This window comes from Micromesistius poutassou, assembly GCF_964030765.1.
Source record: "Micromesistius poutassou genome assembly, chromosome: 9".
NCBI lineage: Eukaryota > Metazoa > Chordata > Actinopteri > Gadiformes > Gadidae > Micromesistius > Micromesistius poutassou.
The window spans coordinates 15,995,460-16,016,398 of record NC_140279.1 but is presented as its reverse complement, the minus strand read 5'-3'; the positions used below and the strand labels follow the sequence as shown (position 1 = coordinate 16,016,398).

Below are 20,939 nucleotides of genomic sequence, written 5' to 3'. Positions count from 1 at the left end.
TTTCTCAGATGTCTCTTCAGAAGACTCTGTGTTTTTCCACGTTCAGCTCATTAATTTGGCATATAAAGCAAGATATTGATAAGTCCTTCTAAGGGTAAAGTAAAAATGATCCCACAAGCGCAGAAAAACATGTGACAACAACATGAGCTTGAGTGTTTAAGAGTGTAAATAAGAACCCGCATGATAGGTTTCACAGCCCAGTCTCAGAAGTCATGTTATTGTTTAATCTCTTTAGAGTCAACATGGATCATTTTTACCATCTGCTAGTTAATATAACGATTGATGAAAAACCACTCAGCCAAGTTAGCTCACACAATGACACAGTCATCCACAATTGGATAATGGACAACTGTTGTTTATTTCGGTCTAGGTTCAACTGTATGAATAATAATTAATTTGATTCTGCTGCAAAATAAGAAATGTGGATAAGAAATAGTTGATATATTACATTAGCAAAGGTTTATGTTTTCCAACACTGACCAAAACAGGCTTATTTTACCAAACCTGGGGCCTTGTATTAGACTCAAATGTTGTGTATATACTGGATTTCATGATGATATTGAAAATGAAACTAAATATTAAGAATACAATAATTTATATTAATAAATTGCATTGATATAGCGCTTTCAGTCACCAGTCACCAAGTCACCAGTGAATACATGTGTGTCTGAATGTAAGTGGGATATCACATCTCATCCACTACCATTGTGTAGCACCCCCCTGGGTGAGGCACAAATACACAATACATATACAGTATGACTATGGCTGTGGTATGAAAAGTATTTCGGTGCCCTTTACAAGCCGGCTCGGATTTCTTGTGGGCTTTGTAGTTCTTGTTGGATCTTACATCACAAAGAGCCATTCTCAGCACAGAGCCATTCTCAGCACCGGGGGGGGGGGGCTGAAATAGCAGATCTAACATCCACATTAGTGTTCAGCTGACCCTGCTGTGCTGTAAGGACTGATATGTATTCCAGCCAGACACTGTGTGCTGGTATTTCATTAAAAGAAGCGAATAGAGAGATAGAGCCAAGGCTGAACACTCAATTGTTTACTAAAGGAACTACTGACTACCTCTTATAAGGCTGGGACACGCTGGGATGGACACACACACACACACACTTCTACTCTAAATCTGGTATGAACAACAAGCATAGCCGAAGACACCCTAGATGTTATGAGAGCCCATCTGGGGACAGTGTATGCTTGCAATGATTATGACATTTGATATCCATCCATTGCTTAAGAATGTTGTGGTTCATTACATCTATTCATGTTATTTTTTGGGCAAAACATAGTGACAATTGTGATAATTGTTAATCACAATATATATGAATAATATGAATAAATGGTGTGTACACGTATTACACATACAGTAGGGGTTCCTGCTAAGTTCATGGAAATACAAGTACATAGTATACACCTCTCCAGGAACGCATTGCCTTGGTTGCCCAACCAGCAGCACCCCTGGCCCTGCATGCTTATCTCTGGCCCAACATGAATTTGTCCCACCCTTCTCCAGCTCAGCTCAGCTAGTAAACAACGCAGGCCATGCTCAAGACGCTACGCTACAGGCTACATTACAGGAGCTGTCCAGATTGCCACTGGACTCTGCTGGGGTATAAATAACCCCTATGACCTCCACACCACAGCTCCGCACGACAGATCGACTACAGCTCACGTGCCACAACGACAACAAGCTTGCTGGTACCTAGCTGGTACCTAGCTAGAGTCAGACTAGCAACACCAGGGAACACCAAACTACTTGGGTCATTCAGGAGACACTACACACACATAGTGAACACACAGTCAATGCAACATGGGCACATCTCATCCAGAGGCCCAGCCATGGGGAATACATTATGGGATCTATTCATTAGGAAATTATTTAAGCATAGAATTTCACAATGACCTTATCTGCTCATGTACTCAAGGACAAATCCTCTGTTAAGCAATACTCACAAGATCGCTGATTAGTGAAATTAGTATAATCAAAATGAAAAAGAAAAGAATCTTGTTAATCCATCCCTATCAAATGTTGTATACATATGATATTGTAACAAAGGATTATGGTAAATGGTAAATGGAGTGCATTTAAATAGCGCTTTTCTAACCAGTGGCAACACCAAGTGCTTTACAATATTGCCTAACATGCACACATTCACACACCAACGGTGGTGTCAACCATGCAAGGCGACAGCCAGCTTGTCGGGAGCAATTAGGGTGAGGTGTCTCGCTCAGGGACGCCTCGACCCTCAGCTAGGAGGAGCCGAGGTTCGAACCAGCAACCTTTCCTTTACCAGCCAACCCACCCTACCTCTTGAGCCACATGCCTCCCACACGACAATACTATTGTGCTGATACAAATCACCACCATTGCGAATATGGTTGTACTGGAGTCCAGTGTGTTGTAACTCACCTGGCTGTCTGCCCCAGTCCCACGTTTCAATGATGGAGTGATGCACGGCTGTGGACGCCTCCTCCTCCTCTTTCTTCTCTTTATCGTTGGAGTCATCCTTCTTCTGTGCCCCAAAGCAGTCAGTGCAGTCTTCTAGGGAACACCGTGACAACATTGATATTAATACAAACTCTTCATTAAAGGGTCAGAATATTTTACCACCAGGTGTGATGTTCATCGGCCATTAAAAGTCATTTCAAGATCTACCATGTAGTGAAATCACAAGTGAGTGACCACCCAGATGCATAGATCCAGCTGCTAGTGTAACCCAGTGGACTGTGCCAACTGGAACGCTGATCTATCCATCATACATCTGGGTTGGACAATCGCACGTGTAATGTAACCAACAGGTAGATTTTGGAATGGTTAACAGAACACCTGGTGGTAAAATGGGGTCCTTCTACTTCTTCGTTCTGACGTTCATTAATTCACTTCCCCATAAGCCCCCAACTGTGCGTCCGTGAACTAGTGCTCCTCAGTAGAACCCCATGCAGACGTTAGGAAGAGAGGGTGAGGTTGGCTGACAGCCTCGTACCGGTGTGTGCCGACTCCTCTCCTGTGAAGGTGATCTCCTCATCTTTCACCATCTCATTCCACATCTCGCTCAGGCCCTCTGGAGAGAAGGCCCTCTATACACACACACACACACACACACACACACACACACACACACACACACACACACACACACACACACACACACACACACACACACACACACACTTATTAACAAATAAAAGCTTTTGTACAAAATAAATGTAATACGATAAAAGACTTATTTACTGACATTTAAAGAGCCTCTTGAATCAAGAGGCTCTGAAAATGAAAATGTTATCACAATGTTGTTATTTACATACAATCCATAAATACATAACTTTTTCACACATTATGCCCAATATCCTTCTTAAAATATGTGTATCAAAATACAAGACAATAAGAGGATTCAACAGACCTGTTTATTGAGCTTGGTCCAGAGTTTCAGCAGTTCAATTCATAGAAAAATAAAGCTAAACCTAAGACATCTGACACTGATAGTCACTAGACCCTTCACAGTTAGGGGAACTGGGAATCCTTCAGCCCAGCCTCATGGTAAACTAGGCGTGATGAAACTGACATGACGCTAATAATGTCAACAAGCAAACAAACTCCTTGTGCAATACACTACACTATCCTGATATTGTTCGGGTAGAACACATTCGGGCGTCTGCACCACCACACGAGACCTCCAAGTATATCCACATGGGTCAGATGCTTCAGCAGTAGGCCTAGGCCCACCCTGGTTGCCATGTTATGTCAACACAAGGAGACCTACTGTAGTAAACACCAACAAGTCGTTGGCATTTTAACACCGTAGCGACCCCGTTCACCGACTTACCTGGAGGTCGATCTTCAGCCATTTGTCATGAAATCTCAGCTGAGCGTCGAGGGTGAACGATGGAGTAGGCATCTTGTCCCGTCCGCCCCTGGCTGCACACGCAGCCAACCTGCAACACGGAGCACCCTTTACTGGGAGCCCCCACTACACGGAGCACCCTTCACTCGCTCCGCCTGACTTAATGTCCTCCATTCGCATGCATGCATTGACATGCTCACGTTGTTAGTCGATAACATTAAACTATCCGTTGAAAGAATTGCCTCGATCACAACGTTGTATGTTGCTACGTATGAATTACAAGTGAAGTGTTGTACAGCAACAGGACATCAGCTAGCGATAGCTTAGGTCTCCTGGTCAACTGTATCAGTCGTCATGTTCAACTCTGTTGGCTGAAATGCAGTCACGTGAATGTGGACGGGATGAAAGTTAACCTTAAACAGCTGTATGGAAAAGGAGTAAAGCCCTGTTCTAGAGAACATCAAGTGAATTAAAGAGACATTGGTGGTTAACCTGCACAACTGAGTGGAGATGGACTACTGTACTGTTAGCCAGCGGTCAGTGTGGTAAATAGAGATATGTCATATAACACAGTCGTATGTACATCTCCTAGTGAGGAACATCCCCCTGACACAGCATCATGCAACACTAATAACATAGCAAGTAACACCACAGCTAGCCTGGTGGCTAACCAGCTGGGTACCAATCTAGTTAGCCACCAGGCTAACCATAGCTGTAGTTCAAGCTAGGGTTAGCCTTGGAACACAGCTAAGTTTAGCCTGGTGGCTAACCATCTAGGTCCATAGCTACGGTTGATGTAACGGTGGCTATGCTAGATCTATTCTGTTCTCAGCATCCAATATGCAGTATGACACTCAGTGGTGTAGGATGCAACCCTTCCAAGACTGCAGATAAGCTGCAAATAAAACATCAACACTTAGAAAATGTAAAGAATACAGTACCTTAAAATGTTTTCCTTATGCTACTCTTGTTCCTTCGGCTGCTTTGGTGCATTAAGAAAGTCGTTCATGTTGAACTTGATTGACAGCTTTGGGGCCGAAGCACGAGGCATGGAAACAAATGACGTCATGCGGCGATGGGTTTATTGCGATTGTTTTATGACATTCTAATACCGACAGCGGTTTTCAGTTCAAGGTGGTCCTCTTGCTGAGCACCGAACTCCGCCCGCCGCTGACACAGTACTGAGAACCGAGCGCTTCTCTTTAATATGGGCGGGACCTGGGGGCGGGTTCAGTAGATGTTTCTCTTGTTTCCGCTACGGGTGTGGTGGAGCCTGCAAATACACTACAGTACCGTTGATGGGAAAGTATATTGAACATACATTTTAGGATTTTGTCCTGTGTGTGTGTGTGTGTGTGTGTGTGTGTGTGTGTGTGTGTGTGTGTGTGTGTGTGTGTGTGTGTGTGTGTGTGTGTGTGTGTGTGTGTGTGTGTGTGTTATATTACATATTATTATGTTATTAAGCAGACAACAATACAAACCATTGGTGTTGTACAATAGAAACGAGTAATGTTATCACGCCTAGATTTGACACTGATCAAGCGCTGACCAAAACGCATTGAATGAAATGCATTGGCCAAGCCCACCCAGCAGTGCATTGAACAAGCCCACCCGGACGTAGACATATGGACCCAAAACGTTTTGAATGAAATGCATTGAGAAAGCCCACCCGGCCGTAGACATATGGACCCAAAACCTATTGAATGAAATGCATTGACCAAGCCCACCCAGCTGTAGACATTATGCATAATGCACCCGGCAGTCAGTGACGAATGTGATTCGTCGGAGTAACGACCGTTCACTGGTTGAACTGTACATATGACTGCCTACGTAGTAGTCTAGTCAGTGTGAGAATCGGAAATCATGTGAATCGGACAACTTTTAAGGCTGATTTTGTGTGTGTTTGTGTGGACTATTTTAAACGACAGGTATCGTGTTACTTTGGGACACTGTAAAATGGCCTTTGAGTCGGACATCCCGCTCCCTGTCGCCGGGATAATGATAGCAGTGATATCAAGTTTGATCAATGGTTCAACATTTGTGCTCCAGAAAAAGGGGATGCTGCGTGCGGAAGCTAAAGGTGAAAAAACATCTGATAACAGGAACTGGAACAGGTTCCCTAATAACATAACGTTTAAGTTAATACAAACTATTTTAATCCGAGGCCATAGGTTCATTGCCATTAAAGAACGCTTGTTTTTGTCTCCAATAGGCAATTCGCATCTGAAGGATGTGGTATGGTGGAGCGGCACCCTCTCTAGTGAGTATAGTGCTCTCTATCGCGCAGGTCCTGAAATGCACAATTATTGAAATTGATAAAACTGATCCAACATATCATCCTTGTGTTTGAACTTCTTAAAGTGATTGTGGGCCAAATTGGTAATTTCTTGGCCTACAATGCCGCACCAGCTTTGATCGTCACTCCCTTGGGAGCCCTGGGAGTGTTGTTCGGGTGAGTAGGGAGGGTTTTTGGAGTGAATAAGGGTTGAGCTGGCCCTGTCTATTCTTATGATTTTGATGCTTCTATAATTAGACAATGTGTGTGTGTGTCTGTGTGTGTGTGTGTGTGTGTGTGTGTGTGTGTGTGTGTGTGTGTGTGTGTGTCTCGCAGGGCTGTGCTGTCTTGGTGGATTCTGCGAGAGCGTCTGGAGCTACTGGGCCGGCTGGGCTGTGTGCTGTGCTGCTGCGGCACTGTGGTTCTGATAATCCATGTCCCCCCGGCACAACCAATCTCCTCAAGGACCCAGCTGGAGGCAAGCCTTCTAGACCCAGGTCTGGTGCTGCCGATCGAGTGACCTTGGAGTGCTGTAAACATACTGTGATAAATAATAATAATATAATATTTATGCCATTTGGTGGATGCCTTTATCAACTTGCGTCTTGGCATGGGTGGCCCCAGTGGGAATCAAACCCTTAAACCTGGCTGTGATATTGCTTGCTCTTTACAGGACTATTACAGTGTTGTTATATGCAGTGTGTCCTTTTCTCAGGATTGAGGATTACATTTGAACACTTCTTCGTACTAATTAGTGACTAAGCAGACACTTTAATCAAAAACTACTATTTTGTAGGTAGAACAGCTATAGGTTGTTAGGGTATCTTGATCAGGGATGCCTTGCCTACAGGTAGAAAAAAACCTTTAGACTAAACTTAAATGACACTATCTTGCCCCACAATACTAGTTACCTTGCCATAAAGTAAAGCATCAAACTGAAGATAAATGATTGCTGGAGCTGCTTTAGGTCGAAGATGATGTCATGTGCCAAGACTTCCCACCACTTACTAGAACGTTCCTCTCCCCTCCAGTGTTTGTGTGCTACTCCTTCCTAGTGCTCCTGCTGCTGATTGGTCTGATCTTCTGGGTGGCCCCGGTGCACGGCAGCTCCAACATCATGGTGTACGTGTCCATCTGCTCTCTGCTTGGCAGCTTCACCGTGCCCAGCAGCAAGGCACTGGGCCTGGTGGCAGAGGAGGCCTTCTTCAGTGGGGGAAGCCCCAGGGCTCTGGTCCTCTTCTTTGGCTTACTGGGAATACTGTCCGCCAGCGTGATCACCCAGTTCCTCTTCATCGACAAAGCCCTGCAGCGGTTCAGCTGCAACATGTTTGAGGCCCTCTACTATGTATCGTTCACCTGCTCTGTGCTGCTGGCGTCGTCTCTGCTCTTTAAGGAGTGGAGGGGGCTGACGGTGGTGGACAGCCTGGCCATGGTCTGCGCCCTGGCCACCATGTTCGTCGGAGTGGTGCTCCTGAGAGTATCCCATGAGGCCGTGCTGATGTGGCCAAAGGGCGAGGACAAACAGAAAGTAGAATGATTATTTTTAAAGAACAATTGTATACTTTTAAAGATACTTTTAAAGAGCTTTCATTGATGGAGTTGTAAAATGTCTAACCAAAGAACGTGTGTGTGTGTGTGTGTGTGTGTGTGTGTGTGTGTGTGTGTGTGTGTGTGTGTGTGTGTGTGTGTGTGTGTGTGTGTGTGTGTGTGTGTGTGTGTGTGTGTGTGTGTGTGTAGAGGAAAGATGGTCACTCTTTCAGCAAAGTAGCAAACACAAACCTATACTTTTGCTTGTTCACACCAGGACATCTCTGTTGGATTTCTCTCGAAAAAAGGAACGTGCAATAAATCACTCACACACTCCCTTCTCCCTCACACTAAACGTTGGTATGTATCGAACATCAAGCTGACAGGATGTCATCTAGCATAAGAAAACTCGGTGAGGTGTGTGTGCACACAGGATGTGATGTGTGTACAATGCATGCCTGCATATGTAGTGTGTGTGTGTGTGTGTGTGTGTGTGTGTGTGTGTGTGTGTGTGTGTGTGTGTGTGTGTGTGTGTGTGTGTGTGTGTGTGTGTGTGTGTGTGTGTGTGTGTGTGTGTGTGTGTGTGTGTGTGTGCGCGCGCGCGCGCACACCTTTTTCATTCAAATTAGAATAACATGCAAATTTCATTCCAGTTTTCTCTTATTTTGCTTCGGACTGTGAGCTAAATCTGTTCTCCTGAATTTATTATTAGTTTTGAACCTATTTATTTATCACATCAATACCCAAATTCCTTTCATTGCAATCCAGTCATGATTAACTATTTTTTTATTTGCTGTGAATAAACTGATCAAGAAACAAGTAGAAAGCAACTATACTGTAAAATATTATTCTACTGATGTACAAGCACTTTTACAAATAAACAAATCTAATGTTTGATACTATTTGATTTTTTTAAATTTTAATTATCTGTAATGTAAAATGCATTTTTTTTTTTTGGGGGGGGGGGGGGGGGGGGGGGGGTGAATAATGCAATCTTTATTGCAATCTTTATGAGACTGAATCCGTGTGGGAAGCAGCCCAACGTTGTGAAACCAGTGTACTTGACAGAGTCACAGAAGGGAGGGGGCAGAGGTCCATCGTATAGTGCTGAGTGGTGTTCGCCAGAGGTAGCACAGAGAGCGGTGCAGCGCAGAGCAGTCAGCCGGGCCGAGGAGTGCAGAGTGCGGTATGTGATATGAAGCTCAGCGCTCGGAAATAGGCTAGCAATACGCTAACCTCTACCTGAACCGTTACCAGCCTTCCGTGGGACACACCGACCAATTCTGGACAGGTAGCTATAATACATACAATATGAAATTGCCACTGCTTCCAAATGAGACGAATTTAATGTGGGTTTCATAATGTGCTTTCTAAGCTCTGGTTCATTAGCGTCGTTATCCAGCCAGCTAGCTCTCAGCTAACGGCCATATATTTACCAATTATTTACAAATAATGTGTGATTTGTTTGACGAATATATATCGAAAATGTAGGAGCCAAGTGTGGTTGCCGTTGCCGTTATGTACGGACACATCTTTTAGGCTGCGTGTGTCAGTAGCCAACTAAGTATGAAGGCAGTTCAACTTGGACAGGGAGATGGTAACCTAGGAGAGTTAGCCTAACACAGGCTAGCGTGCTAACACGGGCTAGCATGCTAACCTGACCTGTCACTTCCTGGATTCCTATGTCTTGAGAAAAGGGATGTGGTGATATTTGCTTAAATCAACCTTGTTACAATAGCCATCGGCAGAAATGCATTGCGTCTATGGGAGCATCCCTGTTGTTGACACTGTACTTTTGTGGAGCTTATAATCACACTGTTCTGTGGAAGAACTTCTATTTTTGAGAATTATCTGTCCAATGTGTCCTGATGGAACTATACTCCAACACATTGCATCAGGGGTATGCATTTTGTAATGTATCTTGTGGAGATGGTAGGACACACCCAAAACTAGCCTACTTCTGTATTGTTGTTATTTTCGGTGGATGAGAAACATGAAATTGTGTTTTTTTTAATTCCTAGGCATTTGGGCTGGCCACAACTGCTCCCTTGGCCAGCAACTGCAGTGTTCGGTGGTAAATGTGACCAAACAAACCAGCTCATCCAACCTCACCATGGTTGAGGAACGGGGAAAGTATGACTTTTACATCGGCCTTGGTTTGGCTGTTAGCTCCAGCATTTTCATCGGAGGAAGCTTCATCCTCAAGAAGAAGGGACTGCTACGGCTGGCCAAGAAGGGGTCGATGCGAGCAGGTAACACCGCCAATACGTCTGTTCACCTGGCTCTATGAGGTAGAACAGGCACAACTGTACTGTAGATTAAACTAACAGTATGTCAACATTGCTATTGGGTTCAGTAAATGTATCCAGGTCCATAACAATAGGACAAGTAACGCATACTTACCATTTATGTTGTTAAAGCTTAATCGGGAAGGTGGAACGGGTACAACAGGCACAACTTTACTTTTACTCTATCTGGGTCTAAGAAGTAGAAACTGGTATGTCATTCCTGTTGTTTTACCTGGGTTGGGTCAGCCAGGTGCATACCTATCATTGTTCTTACTCTTACTAGGTCTACAATTTAGACCAGCTACAAACTTTGGGTTTCTGAAGCTTTATCCAGAGCTACAAGGTAGAGCGCAGGTTGCTAGGCAACATGGGGGTCGCCGGTTTGATCTTTAGGTGTGTTTATGCAGTACACCTCTTCTCTACCTGCTCTACTGGTTGTTGCTTCCACATAATTTCCCTGTGTGAATGCCCATTTGCCTATTGTGAATTACCTGTACAGTGGAAAATAAACACAGCCTTTGACGGTCAAGCCCAAACCCAGTCCGTCCGCATTAGTAAACAGGGGATCAGACACTCAGTGTTCAGCTTGGTGAAACAACAGGGAGGCTGTGGCGTTCAACTAGCCGGGAGCGCCGGAAACAAAACCACCATTTCAGGCTCGCCCAGTTCAAGGCGAGCCGGGGCCTTGTGTGATGAAAGGCGCGGTGGGATGAGTCGCCGTCGTCTTTGGTTCCATTTAGTCACACATGATGCGCTTTCATTACCCTGAGTAATTATTAACGTGAATGCCGTCACCTGACCCTGGCAGGGCTGTGACAAAAGGCCTGCGGTTGAAGGCATGTTGACGACATTGGGTTGTAGCCATGGGGGTTTTATGAGGTCAAGGAGGCGATACCAAGCCTGACACTTTGTAGAGGAGTGGTTATTAGCGTCTGATAGAGGAGTAAACGGTATATAATAGGCCTGGTCATTTCCAATACGATAGAAAAACCTGACATGATGGGTGTATCAGTTTAACAAAGAACCGCGGTAAGCTCCAAGGATGAAGGTCATTTACATGTGGGGTGTTGGTTGTAGGAATTTTGATTGAATATCAACAAAGGGTGCAAGCCTCAAGGATCAGTCTCAGCAAGGAAGGGAACATACCAGCCGGCTTCCGAGCAACCATTGATCAAAGGCCGATAGGGAAGTACTGCGGTTTAATAGACTTAAACTCATCAAAGATCACAGTTCTACTATATTATGTACTATATCAGGAAAGGTTTAATTCTTCCACACTACTGTAATACTTGTGGTGTAACCTATACTTATGAAAGAATACGGTCTCTTCTAGCACGTACAATACCATAATACTACAGTCTGTTAATATTAGTAAATTAAATTTATAATTTTCCTTTCACCAATCTCAAAGCACTTACGGTAAGAAAAAACTAAAAAGTATATTTTAGCCTCTATACAGCTGTAATACTATGTCTGTTGTTGCCTCAACACCACTTTAATACTACGTTTTAGCCTGTACAATACAGTTTTTCTATGTATTTTGTAGCCGTCTATTGTAGCCTATAGTATATATTATGTCTGTTGTAGCCTCTACACTACTCTAATACATCGTCTTTGTGGTTTCATCACTTGTTCTAATGCATCGTTTGTTCTTCAGGGCAAGGAGGTCATGCATATCTCAAGGAGTGGCTTTGGTGGGCTGGTTTACTGTCAAGTAAGTGTCCTCTTTGCCAAGCACGCATCCTACTCAATCTGTTTCTTATGCATCCCATGTATTAGCAGGATGTTATGTGGTATATTTCCATTTTCTTCTTAACCAGTCTCATTGGAGTTTGTTTTTTTTGGAAACATGATACTTTCGATGCTTCGGTCAAAATGGAATAAAGAGTAACATGTGATTCCTACAGTGTGAACACAATCCAAGCCGTGGCAGACTGAAACACAACATTGGCTCCATGCTCATGCCTGCAGGCTATGAGGCTAACGTCCTTCATGTGTTTTGTGTGTGCAGTGGGAGCTGGGGAGGCGGCTAACTTTGCTGCCTACGCCTTTGCTCCTGCCACTCTGGTCACCCCCCTGGGAGCCCTCAGTGTACTCGTCAGGTAAAAAAAAAACATCCTGGCTAATGTTATCCGGCCGTCTCTGGAGGGGGAGGTGTAGTGTATGTAGTCATTTAGCAGACTAAGCTTATATCCAGAGCGCCTAGTGAGTGAACAGATCAAAGTGCACATAAAAAATTGGAGAAGCTACAAAGAAGTTGTGGTTGAAAAAAAACAATAGTAGTCCTCAGTAGTAGAGAGGAATTCTAGAAACCAGAAACACAAGGTGAGGTTTGTTCTGTGATGGTGGTGTGGATGTGCTTTGGTATAAAAAAAAAAAAGTCTGCAATGTACCAAAAGATGATCCCTGGGAGATAAGACACAGATGGTGTGTTGTTGTTGGTGGTTTCAGCGCGGTGCTGTCGTCGTACTTCCTGACAGAGCGGTTGAACCTGCACGGTAAGCTGGGCTGCGTGCTCAGCATCCTGGGCTCCACCACCATGGTGATCCACGCTCCCAAGGAGGAGGAGATCAGCAGTCTGCAGCACATGGCAGTCAAGCTGGTGGATCCAGGTTAGAGTCCTCCTGATGTCCCTCTCCGTCTCTCTTTCCATCTCTTCCATGGTCTTATTTATCTTTTTTTTTTATCTTCCCCATCCAAGTCTAATGATACCACTGTAGGTTCCAAAAAAACTATTTAATTCAACCAACTACCAGAATACTGTTATTAGTATACTTAAAAAATGGGGACCCTTTTTAAGTCCAGATTTATATATAAATATAGATTGAGACATCAAACGTTTTCATACCATATCAGTCGTGGTTGATGACCCTTTGGCGGTTGTGTGTCCCACAGGCTTCCTGGTGTTCGCCACGCTGGTGATCATAGTGGCCATGATCTTCATCTGCGTGGTGGGCCCGCGCCAGGGGCAGACCAACATCCTAGTCTACATCACCATCTGCTCCGTGATCGGGGCGCTGTCCGTCTCCTGCGTGAAGGGCCTGGGCATCGCCATCAAGGAGGCCATCGCGGGGCAGCCCGTGATGAGCAACCCGCTGGCGTGGGTCCTGCTGCTGAGCCTGGTGGCCTGCGTCAGCACGCAGATCAACTACCTGAACAAGGCGCTGGACATCTTCAACACGTCGCTGGTGACGCCCATCTACTATGTGTTCTTCACTACCTCGGTGCTCACCTGCTCCGCCATCCTCTTCAAGGAGTGGGAGCACATGGGCGTGGCGGACGTCATCGGCACGCTGAGCGGCTTCCTCACCATCATCGTGGGCATCTTCCTGCTGCACGCCTTCAAGGACGTGAACGTCAGCCTGGCGGCGCTCGCCGTGTCCATTCGCAAGGACGAGCGGGGCGGGGCGGGGTTCTCGGCGGCCAACGGCGTGGGGCTGCACGGCTGCAGCTATGAACTCCTGCAGGAGACCATGGAGGACCCGGAGAGCCGGGACATGAGCTCGTCCTTCGACAGCATCTCGCGGAGGAACGGCGCCATGAACTCCTCGTAAGGAACGCCTGGAAGGGACGCCGCCGCCACCGCCACCACCACTACTACTACTATTACTACTGACTCGGTTTCCAAGGCAACGGGGTGGGAGACTGAGACAATCGGAGGGGAGGGAGGAAGGAGCGGGGGCACAGTGTCTTGGATGGACCAATCGATTGTATTTTGATTTAATTTGCCTTAAGTTTTTCATAACAATTAGTATAGCGTTTGGACTTTGGTTTGATTCCTGTGTAACTCTGTATACCAGGTGTTCTTGTTTTTCTGAAAACCTTTTTGTTGTGTGTGTGTATATACACTACATACCCATGCACTGGGGTGCTTTCTATTATCCATCGACTTTAAGAAGTTGAGGTCCTGCTGATTTACAGAGTTATTTATGGAGCAGACATTGAGATGTGTTTATTTCATACTTGGAAACGGTACCATCTTTACGTTGGATGACACAGTGGTCCATTTTTTTGTAATGTTTACATAAAAAGCGTGCAAAAATCAACCAATGGATTTGTTACATATTTATTAATTTAAAATTAATAAAACATTTTAGACACAAGGCACTGTGAATAAATGCTGACCCTGGCTACGAATGTGGTTATCAGGCGTCCTTTTAAAATGTTAAGTTCAGCATGCAATTTTAGCAATATAGAAAATACAATTTACGTTCATCCCCCACTAAAAACAGGTCACCCTCTCTACCTTTACCAATCCAACTCCCACCACGGCAAACCCTTAAATATTTGATAAAAGTAATTAACCCCACACCCTGCTTCCCCAACATGTATAAAACAAAATAATATATAGCTAGTCATTTTTAATAAGGCACGAGTGAATACAAAAAAAAAGTCTTACATAATAATGTGACCCTACTTCCTGGTGGTCTGTCGCTGCTCCGGAAAAGAGGAAGTTGTCATCAGAACAAGCTTTACTGGTCCGCTTTCTACTGGTGGATGTGGAATATCTATTGGACGCCAGTGATTGGTTGTGGTCCCTCAGTTGGTGAGCAGTGATTGATTGTGGAACCACATTTGCTGGCCGGTGATCGTTTGATTGGTGGATGTGGACCAATTGCTGGCCAGCGATTCGTTTATTAGTGGATGTGGTCGCTCATTTGCTGGCCAGCGATTGGTTGATTGGTGGCTCAGTTGCTGGCCAGTGATTGGTGGATGGGGGGCTGGAAGCAGCGCACGTGCTCCACAGGCATGTTCTCTCCGTCTCCAGACTTCAGGTATTTGTTTAGGATGCCAAAGATCTCGTCGTTGATGATCTGAAACTTGCGGATTCTGTCCACCATCTTCTTCAGGGGCTGGAAAACAGCGGGGGGGGGATAGTGTTTGGTTGAGAAATACTTAATTCAGAATATTTTCACTGTAGACGATAAAACAGGTTTTATTTAATTTCTCCATTCAGGCTCTTTAAGTATTAAGATCGATGTCAGTGCTGATTGCTGACTACTGCTTAATATCTCACATTGCTATCTGAACATGAAAGTTTCACCAAGTAATAGTAGCTTCCTGATAAATCCAAATGATGTCGCTCGTAGGAAGGGGGACAGGTGTACTGGTGAATGACGTATAGCAAGAAAGTTAGTTTACCGCTGCGTCTGATGTATTCAAAAATGTTCCACTGGTCAACTGTTGACACGGTAAACAAAGCTACTGAATGACTGAGGCACGCCACGCAACCTATGATGACACCAACCCCTGTTGTTTGACTCACCACGCTTTTGATGATGTCGTCCTTTCCGTCGTGCTTCTGCACCTTGAGAAGGTGGTAGCTGAAGTCCAGGATGTCAAAGCGTCTCTGTTGACCCAGCAGGGCTATGATCATACAGCCGGCCCAGTGCAGGCCATCTCCGAAGCACTGCCTGAAACACAAAGACACACACAACCACTTACAATAGTTTCCCAGAAGCACACAAACACACAATCACTGAAAATATCAGCCGGGCATTAGTTTGGCCCATGATTATGTAGGTCTGTATCCCTACCAGCCATCATCAGTATGGCTCAAGTATCCCTTCATCTACACGTTTTCCTTTGAATATTATACTATTATCATTTAATATAAAAATTCATAATGTATTGGCCTAGGAACTAATATTATACTTTTATCATTCGGCCTCAGTATTAATATTGAAGTGGTCTAGGAAGTAATATGATATTATTAATATTGTAGTAGACTATAAACTGATATTATACTGATATGATTTAGAAACATTAATAATGTAGTAGCTTCAGTGTTCTATTTGTGGTCCTAACTTTAATTACGCAGGAATTACATCATCGTTTTTGCTTTGCAGGGTTAACAAAGCGAAAGTCTTTACAAGTGGCCCCTGGAGCCTACTCAGGTCACAGAATGGTTTGGAATCCCCGGCCTAATCCTAATGGCTAGGAGGTAAAAAACATTCAAAACCACTTATCGGCATCTTTGTTATCCAAGATGTTCCCACACACCTCCTCACTCTTTACATAAACAGGCAAAATGATTTGGAAATATTTGCATGCTGTGCTTGGATTTGTTTTCCAGCCACAAACCAGTCACAAAGAAAGTACAGGGAAAGGTTTCTCCGATCTGTGGTGGAACTATGTACACTAACAGATATATTCTGGAGAGTCCTGCTCATCTAGAGTGAAAACCAATTTAAAAGGTGACATATTATACCACTAGGTGTGAGTATGATTAGCCATTACAAAATCAGCCTCTTCTGACATCACAAGTGGGCGTGTCTACCTAGATGTGTGCTGGATAGATCAGCCTACGCGGTGGACTGTAGCACACGTTGCTCACCTATCCGTCACACATCTAGGTGGACACGCCCACTTGTGATGTCAGAAGAGGCAGATTTTCAAAACGCCTTGTAACGGCTAATCTCAATCCCACCCGGTGGTATAATATGTCACCTTTAACAAAAAAAAAAAAAAAGTGATCCAACTTCAAAAACAAGCGCGACTTACTCCACGGTGAACTCGTGCGCGCCCACGGGGATGCAGTAGACAAACTGCATGGCGCTCCACAGCCGGTGAAACTCCACGCACTCGTCGATGTGCATCACGCCGTTGCTGGGCAGCGGGCCGCGCCAGATGGTGTCCTCCAGGAAGGTGCGCACGCGGGTCAGGATCACCTCGAACATGGACAGGCCGCAGCACAGGCGCTCCTTGGTCAGGAGGTCGCCTTCGCGGGCGATGGCGATTTGCTGCCGGCGCGACACACCATATGGTCAGTATATCGTGAGGAGTCATGGGTGGTGGTGGTGGTGGTGGTGGCAGGGGTGGTGATGACCTACCTGTGGAGTTCCGAGGCGTTCTATCAGTGGAACCATGTGCAGCGCCGTGTATTTAGCCTCCAAGCGCTTCATCTTGGCGTCCAGACGTTCACCCTCTGGCACAGGGAACAGTCAAGTTGTAGTTTTACACAAGGGACAAACTCATTATCATTACAGTTATTTATTATTAAAAGGAGTAGCGCGACAAGAGATTTCTAGGTCAAAGAGTGAAATTGTACATTCTTCATTACGATTAAAAAATATGAATTAGTATGTAAACAAAATGAGTAATCAAAACGAAACAACTATATGTATTGCGTTAACTGTAGGTTATGGCTACAATAGAAAAGATAGAGGAATGATCATATTGAATAATGGAACGTAACTTATTGTTTATTTTTAATATCTCGTCTTTACCTTTAACATGAACCCTGGGTAGAATGTTCTGGAATGGGGCCGCATGCAGCAAATCACAAACTTCCTCCTGGGACTGTAAAACAAAGATCACAAACAAAAAATCAACACTTTACATACATGTGATTAGATTGTATATGTGATCTGTATCCTGGACGAAAGAATCCACCAAAACTTAAGTAAGTAAAAAGTTACAAACATTTTATACAGGTTATTAACTGAAGGGGGCACTGGTGTCCCAATGTAAACATCTCAGCCTATTGTATCTGACGTGAATGCAAAACTAGTGAAGGGCAGGTAAATATGGCCTGTGGTTGTTGGAGAAAGGGAATGTAATCTGATACATGGAGATTAACTGAATGCTGTGGCTAAGTAGATGGTAAAAAAAAATTAAATGGTGATGTAGTCCAGAAGGCTTTCTGTGGAGCAGCAACAGTGATAGGATGGCATTGAGAAGTTGAATCACTCACATTAGTATCTGTTGATAATAATATAATCCATTTTGTGACACTGACAATGTAAATGGCCTGAGGAAAATGTACTCCACACTCCTCACATGCCTTGAAGCTTTCACATAACTTTCTCTCTGCACGTTGCTTTGGGAACCTGTTTAACAAAGCAACCTGTTTGTGCCATCAACTTGTATTGTGTAGCCAGTGGGATGTTCTATCTAGTGTCACACACACACACACACACACACACACACACACACACACACACACACACACACACACACACACACACACACACACACCTTCTGTAGGTGACGCTTTTAGACTCTGCTTAGTCCTGCATCACCCCTGATGCAGGACTCTTCTCTCTCTTCTCTCCCTCTTCTCTCCTATCCAAATCTCCATGCATTTCTTAAACTATGGGTCGAGACCCAAAATGGGTTGCAGTCCAGTTGGAGGCGAGTCGAGGACGCACTACGCACAGTTCTGTGCGTCTGAGTTTTCTGTTCTCTTTTGGGTCCCTGACATTAAAAAAACTATACGACCCCTTTGGTGGATAGGAACACGCTTTCTCCAACTGCAGGGTTATTACAATAGGTGGTGGAAGTGGAGGTGGTAGGTGGTGTGGAACGTACCAGACTCTGCTCGCTGAGCAGGCAGAAGAGCAGGGCGTTGCCCACCTCCCGGAGGTTCTGGAAGCAGACGGTCTTCAGCTCAGCATACTCCACGATGTCCTTCAGCTGGTGGTGGAAGAACTCCAGGATACCTGGGGAGCCGGTGCATACATGTATACATTTATATTGCTATAGAGACATACGTGTATATATCTATACTGCTACAGAGACATACAAATATATCTATACTGCTATAGAGACATACGTGTATATTTCTATACTGCGACAGATGTAATTAAGGATGTGATTGCCTCAATCTCCTCCGCTGTTTATATATTTTTAATATATTTTTAAAATCAGAGTAAGCTATGCTATGTTCGCCCATGGTTAAATAAATGTTTAGGCCTATAGAAGGATTTCGAGCAATGTTTTATTCGCAAAGACTGCAATATTTTTATATTTGAATATTTTTCATGCACCGGCGCATGAAATCGATCTCTGAGCAATCGATTTCAGCACGTTCTTTCTGTACAGCTCCGTTTACGAACGACGTAAGGAGTGTTTCCTAAGAACACTCCTAAGAGACCGTTCGGGAACCACGCCTATAGAGGTAAACAACTTTGATAAGTCTAAATGTAGGAGTCTTCGTAGTGCGCTAAGAGTGGACGTTATCGGGAAACCGGGCCCTGCTCTTTGACTGTCTTCATCGCATCTCTCATCAATTAATGGCAATTTATTTTATATGGATTTTGTTTGTACTTACCGGTCTGTGCTAAACCAACCAGATTATGGCTTTATTTTTAAATATCTATTGAGTGAAATAACCTTCTTAAAAGGCGATGACATTCATAAATCCTATCCTACGACACTCATAATACCACAGGACGGTGTATTGTGACCCACCTGGGGAGCCGTACTCGTGGCGGGGCAGGCGGCAGATCTTGGGCATCACCTCCATCAGGGTCTTCACATACTGCAGGATGGTTCCCTGGAGCTGTACCGGAGACCAGAGCAACACACACATTCATCATCATTAGAGGTTCAGGTCGGGTCAAGCTCACACATAGTGTGTCTGTAGGGAGGATTCATGGTGGTTAATCTTCCATCAGAATTGTATCATGGATCTGGCATGTCGCATTTGTTTTCTTTGATGACTCTTGATAAATTTTTTTGACGGTGTGTTGACTGATGGGTGAAGAGCGTTCCTCTCACCAGGCTCTTGACCACCTTGAGGAGTTCCTCCATCACCACGGCGATGCCCTGGTAGCCTAGCAACCTGCACATGGCCTTGATATGCGGTGGGCCCAGGAAGTTCCGGTAGAAGCCATAGATGCTGGTGTAGGCCAGGTTCAGAGCCTGGTGGAGAAGGAGACGTGTATGTTTAAAGTCCACGCATTTACTCAATAGCCACTAAAGCAATACCAAGTAAGGCAGAGGAAAATATATCATATAAAATCTCATCCTTTACATCGAGATTAAAGAAAAGAACCAAAACCACTGAAATAAGTGTGAACATTGAGGTTATGATGCATTTGATGGTATTGTATATGATATGTCTAATATATAGACAACAGGTTACAAAAGCCCCCTCCGTGATTCAGAAGGATGACTATGGAAATGGCGGCCACTACTTAGAAAAAAACATTCTCACAAGATGCACTCCTCATTGCACATTAAGACCAGCTTCCTCCCCCCTCCCCCCCTCCCCCCTCCCTGATGTTGCTAGGTCGGTAATCCGGTGCTCTCCCCCAGCAGAAGGTCAGTGGCACAGCAGCTCAGAGCCCAGCCAGCGGAGCTCAGAGATGGAGCTCTGGAGCTCTGCGGCGGCATCACAGAAGCGGTGAGTGAAATGCAACACATCCACCGAAGGGCCCACTCTGCAGACCCCTCCAACGATACTCTACCGGTAATCTACCGACTCGCCCTTGGACTAGAACTGGAGGAGAGGCAGACTGAACTGCGAGGCTAACGACCGCCATGAGACAATTCTGTTGTGCAGGTCAGTGTGTTGCTGTTTTGATTGTTCCTTTTGATGTGCTGATGCTTGTTTACCTTGATTACCTCTCAAGATCCCTCCCCCTGTGAACCACAAATGTCAGCCCAAAATGTTCTCATGACTGTTATGCAACTAGGAAACTAAGTACATTTGTTGTTTTTAGGAACTAGGTTGTAAAGCACTTAGAATATTTTTTTAACTACTCTTATTTTGATTGCATTTGATTTTTCTCAGCCTAGCTTTTAAGCCGCTTTGGATAAAAGCGTAGTCTGCTAAATGACTAATTGTAAATTACTGGCGAGACATCAAAAGTCTCCAGCCAGCGATGGGATAATCGCCCAGTGAGGCAGCTGCACAGGACATGTAGCAGCATCGATACAATTAGGTTACAATACAATTAGTTAATGAATACATTTAGTTAATTAATAAAACCACCTGGTGCATTTCAGCAATTGGGCTTTCATTTTAAATCAACAGAAGTATCTTTTATATTTAACACGCCATTAAGGAGCAGGTAGGGGTTTAGGAGTCATCTTGCTCAAAAATACCTCCAGGTAGACTGGACATTGGGGTTTGAACCCAGAAACTTTCAGTTGGGGAGTCAAACACCCTAACCACTGTTAAACTACCCCGCCCTTCCTGCGGGGTGTTTAGATCCCTGCGCGTGTGGTTCAGGGAGCATGTGAGGCCATCAGATCTACACCGAGTGC

General features: G+C 44.6%; 4 protein-coding genes across 4 annotated transcripts in view; 2 read left to right on the top strand and 2 right to left on the bottom strand.

Annotated features, from left to right (window-relative positions):
* herc2 (HECT and RLD domain containing E3 ubiquitin protein ligase 2) overlaps positions 1-4,905 on the bottom strand; it is a 67,881-nt gene extending 62,976 nt beyond the window's left edge. The window contains 4 exon segments of the mRNA XM_084472939.1: positions 2,420-2,551; positions 2,994-3,087; positions 3,834-3,942; positions 4,793-4,905. Coding sequence (XP_084329065.1) covers positions 2,420-2,551; positions 2,994-3,087; positions 3,834-3,905 — 298 coding nt within the window. The 5' untranslated portion in view covers positions 3,906-3,942; positions 4,793-4,905.
* Positions 4,906-5,327: 422 nt separating this feature from the next.
* nipa1 (NIPA magnesium transporter 1) lies at positions 5,328-8,449 on the top strand. Its single transcript, XM_084472451.1, has 5 exons — positions 5,328-5,931; positions 6,064-6,111; positions 6,213-6,303; positions 6,463-6,623; positions 7,158-8,449. The coding sequence occupies exons 1-5, from the start codon at positions 5,808-5,810 to the stop codon at positions 7,661-7,663; spliced, it is 930 nt and encodes a 309-aa protein (XP_084328577.1). The 5' UTR covers positions 5,328-5,807; the 3' UTR covers positions 7,664-8,449.
* Positions 8,450-8,780: 331 nt separating this feature from the next.
* On the top strand, positions 8,781-13,867 carry nipa2 (NIPA magnesium transporter 2). The gene is made up of 6 exons (XM_084473225.1): positions 8,781-8,944; positions 9,675-9,905; positions 11,599-11,655; positions 11,953-12,043; positions 12,393-12,553; positions 12,837-13,867. The coding sequence occupies exons 2-6, from the start codon at positions 9,767-9,769 to the stop codon at positions 13,493-13,495; spliced, it is 1,107 nt and encodes a 368-aa protein (XP_084329351.1). The 5' UTR covers positions 8,781-8,944; positions 9,675-9,766; the 3' UTR covers positions 13,496-13,867.
* A 124-nt stretch (positions 13,868-13,991) lies between these two features.
* cyfip1 (cytoplasmic FMR1 interacting protein 1) overlaps positions 13,992-20,939 on the bottom strand; it is a 28,719-nt gene continuing 21,771 nt past the window's right edge. The window contains exons 24-31 of the mRNA XM_084473224.1: positions 19,446-19,589; positions 19,137-19,227; positions 18,255-18,385; positions 17,171-17,243; positions 16,775-16,869; positions 16,446-16,684; positions 15,208-15,355; positions 13,992-14,794 (exon numbers count right to left, since the gene is read on the bottom strand). Of these exons, the coding sequence (XP_084329350.1) occupies positions 14,630-14,794; positions 15,208-15,355; positions 16,446-16,684; positions 16,775-16,869; positions 17,171-17,243; positions 18,255-18,385; positions 19,137-19,227; positions 19,446-19,589 (1,086 nt within the window). The 3' untranslated portion in view covers positions 13,992-14,629. The remainder of the gene's footprint in view (positions 14,795-15,207; positions 15,356-16,445; positions 16,685-16,774; positions 16,870-17,170; positions 17,244-18,254; positions 18,386-19,136; positions 19,228-19,445; positions 19,590-20,939) is intronic.

Bases quoted from the DNA above. Each gene is read 5' to 3' on its own strand.
- nipa2 (XM_084473225.1), top strand. From the start codon at position 9,767: ATGGTTGAGGAACGGGGAAAGTATGACTTTTACATCGGCCTTGGTTTG. The intron at 9,906-11,598 runs GTAACACCGCCA...TTTGTTCTTCAG, and splicing joins GAAGGGGTCGATGCGAGCAG to GGCAAGGAGGTCATGCATAT. The intron at 12,044-12,392 runs GTAAAAAAAAAA...TGGTGGTTTCAG, and splicing joins GCCCTCAGTGTACTCGTCAG to CGCGGTGCTGTCGTCGTACT.
- nipa1 (XM_084472451.1), top strand. From the start codon at position 5,808: ATGGCCTTTGAGTCGGACATCCCGCTCCCTGTCGCCGGGATAATGATA. The intron at 6,304-6,462 runs GTGAGTAGGGAG...TGTGTCTCGCAG, and splicing joins GCCCTGGGAGTGTTGTTCGG to GGCTGTGCTGTCTTGGTGGA. The intron at 6,624-7,157 runs GTCTGGTGCTGC...TCTCCCCTCCAG, and splicing joins GGCAAGCCTTCTAGACCCAG to TGTTTGTGTGCTACTCCTTC.